A 14,705-nucleotide genomic window follows, 5' to 3' on the forward strand; every position below is an offset into this window, starting at 1 on the left:
AAACAGGATTTGTGGCCATACAACTTCAGAATGCACGACTGAATGTTCCTGTATGCAGAAAAAAAGAGAAATTCCTTCACATACAAATCTAGCATGTGTGGGGGGATGATAGATAGCCAATAACACTAAGCTTTGGTGTCTAGCTTTATATGCAGATTGATTTGTTATTTTTTTATTGGGAAGCTGACATTCAAGTATGTCTGACATGGTACAGTCCAGACCCAGGTTGATTCACGCAAGTAGAATTAAGTGTGTAGGGCTAGTAAGCAGTTGCTCTGTGGTGAGGAAAATACATCAGTCTTCCAGGTAATTCACTATGTAGTATAATATTTGTATCTGTTTCCTGAAAGTGAGAGTGTGGCTGCAGATGTGGGGAGACCTGCACCTGTTTTATTTACATAGAGAGAGACCCATGCTTCATCCTTGGGGGCATGGGCATAGCCAAGGGGGAGGGCAGGAAGGGGCAGCTGCCCCCCCAATCAATAAGAATCAATATAGCTAACTGAAGTTCTGCCCCCCTAACGAAAGGTCTGCCCCCGCTAACAAAAATCCTGGCTACACCCATGCTTGGGGGTTTCCCGGATTGAAGGCTCTTTTGCTTTTCTCCAAATACCTGATAAGACATACTCTCGATTTACCTGTGGAATGAAGGGGGCTTCAGTCAAGGAAAATGGAACACTCCACTTCAGAACACATTGAGAAGGCAGGGGTTCTGCATACCCCAATGAGGGATTTTCAAAGTTGGCCTGGAGCCAATGGACTTTGGCTCGCTCTGCCCTGCTTATTAGGCTGTGCCAGCTCTGCTGCGTAAAACTCTGCCACTGACCTACGATTCCTCCTTCGTTTCATGGGCCAGTAGGTTACAAGTCAAGATACGCTTGGCTTCTCTGCTTTCCTTTCCTTTCCTCCTTATGGAATGGTTGCTAATCCTCCTCCCTTGTCTTTTCACTTTTCTTGCAGTCGTTGCGACCGCTTGCCTTGTCACGAAAATATGGAATGCCAGAGCCTGCCCTTGAGAATAACTTCTTATCACCTCTCTTTTCCTACCAACATTCAAGTTCCCATTGACATTTTCCGCATGGGCCCCACCAGTGCTGTCCCCGGGGATAAAATTCAGCTCTCCATCATCAGCGGGAATGAGGAGGGCTTTTTCACTACCAAACAAGTCAGCAGCCACAGCCACGTAGTGTCCATGCAGCAGCCGATCACAGAGCCCAGAGATCTTCTTCTGACGATTCAGATGCAGCTCTTCCGCCACGGAACTGTCACCACCTTCATAGCCAAGCTGTTTGTCTTTGTCTCTGCACAGCTTTGATGCCTTGCATGCTGGCACCCATTGCAGTTTCTCCCCCGCTCCCCTTCTCTCTTTTTTGACACTGGTTCCCTTCTTACCATTTTAAAAAAATAAAGTTTGAGTGGTAAATCACTTCCTGCATGCTGTGCATTTGGATTTTATTTGTCACCACTCATTTTGCCTTAGCATTTTTAACATTCCAGTTTTCCTGTTTGCTTCTCATTTTGATGAGCTCTGCCTATAAGTCAGCTTTTGCTGATAGATGCTGAAGACAGGGATGGGCAACAAGCAGTTGGGATGGCGTCAGGGGTGGGGTGGGGGGTCAGATCCTGCATGCCCAACTCCCTGCACATCCCCTTTTAGTGGGGCACTTTAGCTGCTTTCTGCTGTAACAGCCAAGTCACAAGCAAAGGGTTATTTCATTCTCCACCAGCAGTGTAGTCTGGTTTTCTGGCACATGTGGTGCCCATGTATGCCAGGGGGGCGGGGCGGGGCAGGGTGGGTGGGTGGGTGAACGGAGTCCGCCACGCCGGGCGAGGCAAAGCGAAGGTGAGACTGGGACTGAAGGGTGCATGACTTGCATCCTTCTCACACTGCCCTGCCAGCCCTGGGAGGCTGGGATCACAGTCATTCGGATCAGATTCCAGCCTTGCAAAGCGCTGCAGGGCTGGCAGGATGGCAAGAGGAGCCAAATGCGCAGTGCTTCCTTAAAAAAGCGCCTGGGTCCATTGCCCTGGCAGCCCCCCCCCACTTTGCCCCTGTTCTCCATGCCCCCATGGGAAAAGCAACCATTCTCTCTTGTATTTAACCACTTCAGCACCAACGAAGACATAGGCAAAGAGCTCTTAGCCACACTGTTCCTCAGCCAGTTTCCCAAGAGACAGGCAAAGGAGAATGAGTAGCTAAGGCATGGGGCTTGTGTGCTCTCTTTCTCTCTCTGTGTGTGTAAACTTTACCAGTGTCTCATCCTGGGTGGGAGGATGTCACTTGGCAAATCCAGCATTGCTGACCTTTCAGTCTTTACTAAGCCGAAAATGAGTTGTTGACTTTGACTGTAAGTCAGGACTGGAGAAGTTCAGAAGTGTGTGTCATTTCTAGATTGAGTGGACTTGTTAAGTGCACCCCATAAATAACAATTAGGGGTCTATTTTCACAGAAAGAATCAGGTGCGGAAACTATAGTTAAAATGCCGTAGGGCAATCCAGAGTTCATCATGGCACATACAGGAGTGTTAAAGGCTTCCATGGACTTTTGTCCTGTATGAAGTAACTGGGCTTTCTCTGCTGCCCCAGTTACACTCTTGGGGGCAGCTGATGAGCCTGACCTTGACAGAGACTATTAGGGTGCTGGGTGAACTCTCCCAAAGTAGTCAAAATCTGTTCCTGAATTATTTTAAGTCCCCTTTAAATCCTATGGCTGCCATTGCCTAAGGTGAAATGCTAAAATCTGATTGGAATCCACCTTCAAACAGAACATATCATTTCCTATTTATAATTACCACAACATAAGGAAAAAACTATGCAGAAGCTTTGTTGGAATAAAAGTGATTCATGCAGGGCACAGGTGTGATGGAAAACTTTCCTGAATATTCTGCACATTTCTTAAGAAGAGAACTATTTTGCCAGGGATAACACACCCAGCTTTTATCATTTATGCATAATATCTAACTTACTGGCAATTCTTGGACCTTTTGCACACCTGGCTATGCCCCATCAAATGTAACCATTCATCTAGCAAGTGCTTCAAAGCATGTCCAATGGGTTGGCACTGTTCGATTTATGTCTGCACACATCCACTAATGTTTTAGGACTTGTAGTAGTATTTGCATGGCATTCTGTTAAGGAGGCCTGATGTACAGAGCACAAGTTCTTGACGCATGCATAAAAGGGGGATGTTTTCAATATTTCCACAGGCTAGATCCTACAAAGTTATGTGCACTATAGTCAGGATATCCCATGTGCCAAAGAAATCAAAGTTATATAGTGAGAGAGAACATCATGCAGTTCAATGACATATACTCTTTGAATGATGTTAACTGGACTGCAGTTTTTGAGTTTTCACCATACTGCCCTGAAAACCTTTCAGTTATAAATGCTATTGTTAAACAATTCCCATTAACTTTAGTACATCCTGTATGAGATACCTCCAGGCTGCTTTGACAGAGCTGTGTAGATGTCTCAGCTAAATTCAAACACTTCTGTTACTTGGGCCAAATCAGGACTGTACATTAAACTGGACGTCTTCAGTGTGGACCAAGAGGACTACTTTGGCCAAAGTTTGGCAGAAAAGTTCTATCAAAGTGTCCTAAAAAGTATTGAAAAGCATAAGAGAATGAAGTTGGGTGTACATCTCTGTGAAGTGCACCCACAATTCAGAGGAGAGCAGACTATACTATATGCATTCAGCTGCTTGTGTCTGCAGAAATGACCACTTTGCAAATGCTACATAATGCTTATTCTCCACTTAATCCTTCAGTGTGGCAGCACCTGCACTGTGAAACTCTCTGCTAATTGATCTTAAGCAGGTGCCTTCACTGTATCCCCCCCCCCCCGCCCCCAGCACCTGGCAGAATTTTTTTGTTTTGTTTAGGCAAGTCTACCCAGACATGCAAACTTGGCATGTATTTTAATGTGTAATTTTATTTCATAATTTTATTTTTTACTTCTATATTTTGAAATATTTTAGGTCAGCTTGTTTTCAACATATGAGTTGACTGATAATTTTTAAGTATATTTCATGTAAACTGCTTAGAGGTTTTGACGATTAAGTAGCATATAAATCCTGTTAAATAAATATTACATATCTATGTGCATCACAGAGACTCTGCCCTCTGATCCCGTGAGCAGCCAGAAACATGCCAGGGAGGTAAACTAGCCTGGCTGCTTCTGTTTCTCTTCTGTTCCAGCTCCCGCCTTGCTGGCAACGGTCCAGGGAGAGGCTGCGAATCATAGACAGGAGTTCTCTCAGGATTGCAAGCCAAAGAGTTGGGTGGAAGAAAAAAGAGGGGGGCTTGCCTGGCCTCTCCCCAGTCGTTCTTGCGTTGCTTCTGCTTCACTGTTGCTGCCTGCTGCCTTTTGCTTCTCACCATATTTATGGGATTTCATGGGATGCATATGTTGCATGATGCCAGATAATCCTCAGGCCCATGGCACCACATCTCACAAACTCTCAATATTCTCTCCCTCCTTCCCTCCCCCCCCTCACACACCCTAAATAATTCCTCTCCGCCTACTTTTTTAGTTGTATGCATAAACATTTTTAGCCATTGCAACAGATGCATCTGCAAACATGTCTAGCATACTTGTCAGGTAGCCAGAGGTGGCCAAAGCTCATTGGTGACTGCACAGTCCTTTGCAAATACAGGCCCTTTAGCTCCAAGGACAATGTGCATCCATGGATATGTGGTCACAGGTTCATTGCACGGTCAACTGTACACGATGCCTCAGCAAGCCAGTAGCAAAAACTAAAGCTTAGATTGGCTTCAAAGTCTTTAAACGAAGCCTTATTTGAGCTACAAAATAAGGAACGCAAGACTTTGGCCCAGTGCCTTGCAAAATTCTGCTGCATTCTAGTATATTACTGAGTGCATATATTCATCTAGTTGCCTTTAAAAACATACTGCAGTCCAGATTAAATCATATTAGATGGATAATTCTATGTTGCATCTAACTGGAACATTTAAATAGACATAATTATATAGCACCATTGGGGGGCCTGTCTGGATGAGAATGAGAACATGATTCCTTGCTTGAAAGATTTAATAAATTAAACGGAAAAGATATGCCCCCCCCCCAAAAAGTAGCAAGCAGAAGTTCAGAACAGGAAAGAAAAATATTGGAATGTGCCATGTTCCAAAATAGAAAAGATTAAAATCAAGATTGGACCATCCTTTAGAGGAAGAAGGACAAGGCCCATTTGTGCATTGCTGGAGTAGAAGAGGAAGCCTATCTGCATGACTGGATCTCATCTGTAAGGAGGTGCCAAGTGGTTGAGGTGTGTGAAGTGGTTCCCTATTATTTTAATTATAATTTTGCAGTTTCTTTTAAAATGCTTTCATGCCATATTCTGCTTGGGGAAGGCAGCTTAGAAGTCTCTTAAGCAATCCTCACGGGGAGAACTTTCTCTCCTTCTCTAAAAACAGCCGGTAATCCAAAGAAGCTGAATATATAGGGAAAATCAAGGCAATCAAAGGGAGCCTCCCCCCCCCCCCCAGTGCATGGACTGGAATGTGCTGCCACTGATTTAAAAGGGAGGGAGGGAGACAGAACCATAGAGGAAAAGCCTATCCGTGGCTGCTTGCCACGAGGGCTGCGCTGGAAGCAGGGGGCCTCCAATTGGTGTGGAACATGTGCGGACATTCATGTACAGTGGTACCTCTAGTTATGAACTTAATTTGTTCCGGAGGTCCGTTCTTAACCTGAAACTGTTCTTAACTAGAGGCATCCTTTTGCTAATGGGGCCTCTTGCTACCGCTGCGCCACCAGCACACAATTTCCATTCTCATCCTGGGGCAAAGTTCTCAACTCGAGGTAACTCTTCCAGATTAGCGGAGTTTGTAACCTGAAGCGTTTGTAACCTGAGGCGTTTGTAACTCGAGGTACCACTGTATTGCAAATGGTCTTTGCACAGGCATCTGTCTTGGCCACTGTGAGACCAGGATGCTGGACTAAAGGGGCCACTGCCTGATCCAGGAGCCAGGCTCTGATGATGTTCTTACGTGTTTCCACCAGGCCTGGCCAGCACAGAGGTTGAAGATGGCCTGCTATACAGGGGCTGATGTGGCATATTCTTTTCCCTTTCTGGTCCAAAAGGAAGGGCTAAAGTTAGCAGCCTCATACGCTACACCATTTCACTAGGTTGGGCTCTGGCTTCTCCACACGAGGCCCCCTCAACCCTTGCTTCTTCCACTTACTGATGCTGCATACCCTCCAACACTCCCCAGATGAAAATAGGGACATTTCTCCCTCCCTCCCACTGACCCTCCTCCACCCCCCCATTGTTTGTGCCCCCCTGCAGAGCATTTCCGCCACCACTACGCCAACGGTTTTATTTTATTCTTTGGTAAATTTACAAAAACAAAAACACACACTAATAAATACATTTTAGAAAGGGGCAAGATTAGGTGCAGATGCACAAAGCGTTTTTTCTAAGCAAGTCTCCTTGTGCTCGGCTCCCCCTTACTCCCTGCCCTCTGCCTGCCCCTCAGAGCTGGCCCCTCAGAGCTTCTCCCGTCCTCCTCTCCCGCTTTCCAGCAGTCACTTTGAGATGCCCAAGGGAGGGGAAATAGTCACATCCTGGGATTAAATCAGAAGCCAGGATGGCTTTTGCAATTCCAGAACACTTGGAGGGCATGCTACTGCCACCTTCTATTTGTTTCTTGCAAACCCAGTTTAAGCTATACTGGATTTATTTATTTTTGGCTGCCAACTGGATTTGGCTTGTTCAGATCTGAGCAAGTGTTGATCAGTTGACTGCAAAACTTGTTCAATATATCATAAAACCATTGGTGGTTTGGGGGGTTGGGAGTGGATGTGCCTTGAATTCAGTTAAAAAATTGTTCATGAGAATCCACCCTAAGTAGTTTTTTTGGACAAATTGGCTTTAGGTTATGGATGAATAATGCTGGCAACATTTTAAAAAAGATCTGTTCTGATGGTGCGGGTGTGGGAATGGAAATTTAAATGAAATGGTTGCATATTAGTCATGCATCCAATCCATTCTTCTTGGCTCCCTGCAAACACCTGCTCAGTTGTAATATTCTTATGCTACCCACAACATTACCTGGAAAGAGTTCAACTTGTACACAAAGGAGTTAGATAAAATCTGCAACTAAAACCCCAGAGCAACCTCAGAAGCCCCCCCCCCCCCGGTAAAAGCACAATTTCATTTCACATCTTCAGCTTGGTTCCAACTCCAACCTTTCCCCCAAACTTTAGTTATGGATCCTTTGAAGAAATGATTGCTTCCTGCTGGTATTCAGCCATGACCATTTTTTTCAGCTTCAATAAATAACAAGATGCTATCTTACTCTCATCTTGCCACTGGTCCAAGGATGACTGTTGCCAAGTCCAAAACACTGAAACCGTTCTGAGCAGAAAAAGTAGGAAAATTGTTTCAGTCGATTTTTGTTTTTGTTCCATAATTAATAATTATTCTATTTCTATTTTATAGTTCACCTTCTCGCAAGGGATCAGGGAGTTATGATAGCATAAAGTGTCAAAAGAGTTCCCAGTCCACAAACTCATTGCTTGAACATAGCAAAGCCGATCACCTCTCCCTTGGTCTTCACCAAACTGCAGATCTTCATAAACCGTCCAATCCTACTGGTGGACGTTGCCAACTTCAGATTTCAAAAATTCTGCTACGCAGGCAGGACAAGGGTCAAAGCCTGGATTCTGGTGCAGGGTGAAGAAGCTGTCCAGGTTGGACTTGACTGTCCAGGGCAATTTCTTTAAACAATTTTTGTGACGTGTAGCTTTTCTGACCCAGTGGTAGTTGGATCTACCCAAGTTGCCTTTAGAATTAGTCCAGTGTAAGATGGATGTCCGAAACATAGATCAGACCCCAGAGGCTAGGAAAAATATACATACGCATAGTGTTTCACAGTGAGATCAGGATCTAAAATAAGAATTTCCATCTTTACTGCACCTTGCTTGTTTGATCCTTGCAATGTGACACAACTGAATTAATGTTCCATATTTGTCTTTCCCTTCTCTCCCTCAGAGTCAGACATGAGAAGACAGACACTGTTCGCTGCATTAAGTCCTGCCGACCGAATGACGTCAACTGCATGTTAGATCCAGTTCACACCATTTCCCACACGGTCATTTCATTGCCCACATTCAGGGATTTCACGAGGCCTGAAGGTAAACGCTTCCCCTCACTCTGTAGAAGCAGCCTATGAGATAAACATCCCAGAAGCTCCACCTACAGAAAGAATTGCTCAGAGCCGAATGCAGAGCAAGGCTGAGAAGCCCTTGTCATCTGGGCGGCCCAGGACCTCCAGACCCATTGCTAGGTTTGTGCCCCAGAGAGGTCCCCCCCCCCACAATGTCCATGCTGCTGGAACATAGCACAGCAGTCATATAGCAGGGGACCTATGGCTAAATTGCTTCCTTTTATAGTTTTATTTTATTTCAGGTATTAATATACTGTACTCCTTTTCAGGCCGACTTCAAAAAGCAATTTACATAATATTATTACAACAATAAGTATCAATGAAATGGAAAAAATGTTGTTGTAGAAGTTGCTGTTTTACAAAAAACACAATAAAATTGAAAAGACAATGAAGAGGCTGTAGTAATTGCTTTTTCTCTCCTCCCCTCAGGGCAAGATGGTTCTGCAGAGTTGCAGATGATGGGAGGGAGGGAATTAATTAACACACCTGTGCAGATTCTAGGCCAGGGGTAGGCAATCTAAGGCCCGGGGGCTGGATGAGGCCCAATCGCCTTCTCAATCCAGCCCACGGATGGTCTGGGAATCAGCGAGTTTTAACATGAGTAGAATGTGTGCTTTTATTTAAAATGCATCTCTGGGTTATTTGTGGGGCATAGGAATTCATTCATTTCCCCCCCAAAATATAGTCCGGCCCCCCACAAGGTCTGAGGGACGGTGGAGCGGCCCACGGCTGAGAAAGGTTGCTGAGCCCTGTTCTAGGCTGCAGGATGAGGGTTTGCCATTCCAGGTTCTTAGTACTCCTCTTGCGGTATTAAGTCCCTGGCCAATGCAGCTCCTGCCCTGCCACCCCAGCAAGACTTTTCTGTAAGTCTCATGAAGGATAAGACAACCTGAAGTGTAATCTTGCTTTCTTATTTCTCTGATTTAACTTTTCTGATTTGCAATTGCTGAATAGGTTGCACTGCACTGATTTAAATGTTTTATTGTTGCCATTTTTAGCTTACTTCCGATATCTTTCCCCTCAGAGATTATTTTCCTTCGTGCCATCACGCCAGCATACCCAGGCAACCAGGCAGACATCATATTTGACATCACTGAAGGAAATCTACGGGATTCCTTTGACATCATCAAGCGCTACATGGATGGCATCACTGTGGGTGAGGAAAAAGTTCTCCTATTATTATTGAACTCAAGGGAATAATCAATAAACATTGGCTTATTGCATCCTTTATTAATTTTTATTTATTTATACATTATATACACCTGGCCTTTAGGGTTACAAATCCTACAAGGCATCTTACAAGCAAATTAAAGATATAAAAATGAAATCACAATATCAAATCAAATGATACTTTTTGCCTCCCCTGTTTGAAAAACGATATTTTTCTGTTCAGTGCCACCATGTGAATGTATGGAGTACACAGGCAAAGCTGAAGAATCTCAAGCATGTTTATCTCTTTCCTAAATTGTCGTAATATTGTTACTGAACAAAAACAACACAAGAAGCTGCATGTTGATCTGCAATTATCTAGAGAAGGAAAACCTGTGGCTGTCTAGATGTTGCCGCGATAAACCTCTTATCACTTCTGTTTGTTGGTCATCCAGCCTGAGGATGATGGTGGGGTTAGCTATTGAGAAGCAATTGTATTTTAATTTGTATTTTTATGCTGTATATATGTGTGTGTGTATTCTTAATTCATTGTGTATACCACACTTCATCCATAGATCCACAGCATAAAAATACAAGATAAAAACACAAAACACACAATAAAGACAAGAACGAGAATGAAACAGTAACCCTCCCTAAGAGGCTTCAGTGTAAGCGATGCACATATCTACTGAATGTGACTATTCCTACTAACGTTGTTGTTGCTGCTGCTGGTATCTGGGCAGACCAGGCTGCTATTTTGTGCACATTGCAAGAGTTGGACTAGTTATCTTGGTGATGGTCAGATAACAAGAGTCCTTCTGTATTTTTGCTTTGAACTTATATGGATATTAGTTTCTTGAATAATTATTGCTAGAAGCTGCACTGGGGTGAAATAGCTGCCACACACAACATAGAGAGGCACCTTTTGTAGCTCAGCCTGAAGGTGGCGCTGTTGGCTTTCCTGTCTTGTAGCAACCCAAATCCTTGTAACATAAATCTAGGTTTATTTCATAATTTATCGAGCAGAAATGTGAGGCTGCATGCCAAGAGGCAACATGTTAATGCAGGTTTATAAGCTCCCACGTCTTAAACAGAGTTTGTTGATGAAAACGACAGTTAAATAACTGGAGGGTTGTTTTGTGTTTACAATGAAGATTATGTAAAAATGGTGGACGGGGTTCTTTGCTTTCCTTGTTTATATGCTACTGGCCTGCTTTTTGCTGTGATGGGTGGGGCTCTTTATTGCATTGTGGTCAATGGAAGGACTTGTGGGTGCTCCCGGAGAAGAAGGTATTTCTCTCTGTGACCTGAACGTTGTCTCTCCTCGCAGCGTCTCTGTCAGGCTTCCCTCCCTGCACCAAGAACACCCACAGGTCCAGGGCCTTAGCTTTCCCTACAGATGTGAATGGCAACCATTCGATTAAACAGGATAAAAAGGGGCTCCACTCAGGATGCCAATCCCTACGCTTTGACATCCCAAACCTTTGAAAACCAGGCCTGCTGTTATCTGCATGGCTTTGCAGAGCAGCCGGTGGCCCTCCAGGCTCAGGAACTGGAGCCCAACATCTGGAGGGGCACCAGGTTGGGCAACGCTGGGCTACGGCTTGAAACGTTTAATGACTGTTTAAAAATTGCCCCACGTTTCTGTCCAAAATTTGATATCCACAGTAGCTGATAACAAACAGAATAAAGGAGACAGAAAAACTATAGTAAGGATCGAAGGACCAATTTCTCCAAAACTCCCCTGAGCTGCCAGCCAGGAAAAGAAGCAAAGATGTCAGTAGCTGTCCTCCTTCCCTGGCTTGGCTTTCTGGCAAATTTCAGTCAGCAGCAGGAGAAGATGATCAGATCTCTGATGCTGAGGGCAAGAGAAGCACAAGGCATGGGAAGAGGCAGTTCCCACATCCTGAGTAGTTCTTTGTATCTGCATTAACCACTATAAATGGCACCCCAGGCACCTGCACAAGTTGAAAATAAACAGCTCCTTCAGGTGACCTGTTTACTGAGCCTTTATCCTGATTTTAATGCAGCAGTAATACAATGCCTGCTCTTTATTGAGCATCCATTCCAATTGGTTTGTTGGGAGATTATACATTTCCCCATCAACTAATCATTTCCCCACAATACAGTTTAATGCATTTCCTCCTCACTCTCCTAACTGTGAAAGGTGGTGGTGTACTCTCCCCCAGTGGATTGCTGCACCAGAGTGCTTTAATCCACTTTAATTGCACAAACTGATATTGTCCAGAATGCAACTGAATCCTTCCTGAAAACCAGTACAGTGGTGCCTCGGGTTAAGTACTTAATTCGTTCTGGAGGTCCGTACTTAACCTGAAACTGTTCTTAACCTGAAGCACCACTTTAGCTAATGGGGCCTCCTGCTGTCGTCGCGGCATGATTTCTGTTCTCATCCTGAAGCAAAGTTCTTAACCTGAAGCACTATTTCTGGGTTAGCGGAGTCTGTAACCTGAAACGTATCTCTTTGCCTCCGTGCTCGAACCCAACGTCCTCCCCCAACACGTCCATGTCCGTCTCTCCTCTGGGGATGTTGCCTGCCAAGGGCCCCCCAGCCACTTCCTGCGCCACTGCTCCTCTGGTCGATCGTCCCACCAATAAGAGCGGTCTGAGGCAGACCCCGAGGGTGATCCCTCCGGGGAACGTGTGTCTAGTTCCGGTTCCTCGTCCGAGGCGAACCCCTGGAATGTGCTGGCTGAAAGTGTGGGTGTGAAAAGCCAGTCGTCGAAATACTCGGCTGGCATGGGTCTGTGTGGGAAAAGGGCATGAAACTCGTCTTTGAGCAGAGGTTCCTCCAAAGCATAGTCCGGCACCCAACTGTTGGCGCTGGCCGGGGTACCTTCTCTGGCGAGGAGATATTCTACTCCCTCTTCCCCCCATCTCAAGTCTAAAATCTCTGTGACCTCGTTGATGGGTTCCCCCCTTGGCGACCCCCCCTTTGTGGGCGTCTCCCTGAGCGGGTCTGGTGCCGTGCCTGGCTCCTGAAATCTGTGAGGTGCTTTGTAGGGCGTGAGCACTGATCTATGGAAAACTGGGTGCATTCTGGATCCTTCCGGAAGTGTCAACCGGAAGGCCACTGGATTGACCTGTGCCTCGACTTGGTAAGGCCCTAGCTGCTTATGTCCGAGCTTCTTCTTCGCTAACGATCTGGCCGGCACTGCCTGGGCTGCTAACCAAACCCAGTCTCCCACCTGTATGTCTTCCCCAACCCTTCTGTGTCTGTCAGCCTGCAGTTTGTATGCGTGTTTTGCTAGTTCTAACTGCCTCCGAAGCTGTTCGTGGACCTCCTGCAACTCTGATGCTAAGGCTTCCACTGCCTGTGGCTCCCCCTCCCCCACTCTCTCTAATCCCGGGAAGGTTCTGGGATGCCTCCCGTTGTTGGCGAAGAACGGTGTCACCCCCGTGGACACGTGCTTCGTGTTGTTGTAGGCGAACTCGGCGAGCGGCAGGTAGTCCACCCATGTTGCAGGCTGCTGATTTGCGTAGCATCTCAGGTACTGCTGCATGATGGCGTTGACCCGCTCCGCTTGTCCGTGGGTCTGCGGGTGTCTCGCCGACGCTAGGTTGATCTTGACGTTCAGGAAGCCCATCAGCTTCTGCCAGAAGTTCGAGATGAACTGTCGCCCCCGGTCGGACAGGATAGACCGTGGTAGACCGTGAACCCTGAACACGTGGTCTATGAACAGTTTGGCGGTCTGTTCCGCCGTGGCCACCTTCGCGCACGGAATGAAGTGGGCCATTTTGGTGAACATGTCTACCACCACTAGCACTGCTGTCTTGCCCCTCGAGCTGGGCAGATCCGTGACAAAGTCCAGGGCCACCCTCTCCCACGGTTCGAGCGGTGTCTGCAGCGGTTCCAGCAGTCCCGCCGGCGGTTTGTGCACTGACTTGGCCCTTTGGCAGGTGTCGCACCTCGAGATGTAATCCGCGACTTCCCCCCGCATCTTGGGCCACCAAAAATCTCTGGCTACTAATTCTACAGTCTTCTCTTTGCCAAAGTGCCCGGCGGTGGGTGCGTCGTGCAACTGCTGCAGTACTTTCGCGCGGAGGTCGTCTCCCGGTACGTAGAGGGCCCCTTTGCGGATGAGCAATCCGTCGCGTATCTGGAACTTGTCGTCCTTCGCCGTGCCCCTGTGCACCTCCTCCATCTTGGCTTGTGCGAAGGGGTCCTCCTGCAGCGCTCGACGTACAGCATCCAGGTCCACGGTTGCCGAAGCGCACGCCCACGCTTTCGGTGCGAAAATGTGCTTGGCCGCCGCTGGTGCCGCCTCCTCGAGGTATTGCGGCTTCCTGGACAGTGCATCCGCCATGACGTTGTTGTCGCCTGGGATGTACTCTATCCTGAAGTCGAAATCCGCAAAGAACTCCGCCCATCGTATATGCCTCTGGTTCAGGAACCTTGCCGTGCGCCAGTACTCCAGGTTCTTATGGTCTGTGCGGACCTGCACTGTGTGTTTGGCTCCGATAAGGAAGTGCCGCCACGCCTTGAATGCTGCATGAATGGCTAGCAACTCCCTGTCCCAGATGGTGTAGTTCTGCTCTGACTTGCTGAGCTTCCTGGAGTAGAAGGCGCACGGTCTCCAGTCCCTATGCGGGTCTTGCTGCAACAGGACTGCTCCCACGGCCCTGTCTGAGGCGTCCGTTTCAACCCTCATCGGTCTGCTGGGATTCACATGCAGTAGCTGCTCTTCGGACGAGAAGAGACGCTTGAGTTTCTGAAAGGACTGCTCCGCTTGCTCCGTCCAGATGAACTTCTTCTTCTTGGAGCTGAGCGTGTCGGTAATGGCCGCCGTCTGCATAGCGAACCCCTTGATGAACTTGCGGTAAAAGTTAGCAAAGCCAACAAACCGCTGGACCTCCTTCCGATTGCGTGGGCTCTTCCAGTCCAACACTGAGCGAACCTTGGCGCTGTCCATGGCGAGCCCCTTGTCCGACAATTTGTAGCCCAGGAAATCCACCTCCGTCATGTCGAACTGGCACTTCTCCAGCTTGGCGTACAGTCTGTGCTCCTGCAGTCTCTGCAGAACTTCCTTGACGTCTCTCTCGTGAGCCTCCTGTGATTCTGAAAATATCAGGATGTCGTCCAGGAAGCAGACGCACTTCTTGTAGAGGAGTCCCGCTAACACGTGATGCATGAAGGCTTGAAAACAGTGGGAGCCATTTTGTAATCCAAAGGGCATAACTCTGTATTCATAGGTGCCCAGGGGCGTGAACATGGCCGTCTTCCACTCGTCGCCCTCCCGTATGCGAATCAGGTTGTACGCCCCTCGCAGATCCAACTTGGTGAAAACGCGTCCTTTTCTCACCGTCGCGAGCAGGTCGTCGATCTTGGGCATGGGGAAGGCTGTG

At 47.0% G+C, this 14,705-nt stretch overlaps 1 protein-coding gene across 2 annotated transcripts in view; it reads left to right on the forward strand.

Moving 5' to 3' along the window:
- FBLN1 (fibulin 1) overlaps positions 1-14,705 on the forward strand; it is a 57,573-nt gene that overhangs the window by 27,584 nt on the left and 15,284 nt on the right. Inside the window, exons 15-16 of one of the 2 annotated variants that reach the window (XM_028728640.2) lie at positions 8,018-8,160; positions 9,217-9,348. In XM_028728640.2, coding sequence (XP_028584473.1) covers positions 8,018-8,160; positions 9,217-9,348 — 275 coding nt within the window. Of the gene's footprint in view, positions 1-960; positions 1,427-8,017; positions 8,161-9,216; positions 9,349-14,705 lie in introns of those variants that run through there. The other variant, XM_028728642.2, reaches the window with a different exon arrangement.

The sequence above is a fragment of the Podarcis muralis genome, chromosome 6 (genome assembly GCF_964188315.1).
Source record: "Podarcis muralis chromosome 6, rPodMur119.hap1.1, whole genome shotgun sequence".
In the NCBI taxonomy this organism is placed as follows: Eukaryota; Metazoa; Chordata; class Lepidosauria; order Squamata; family Lacertidae; genus Podarcis; species Podarcis muralis.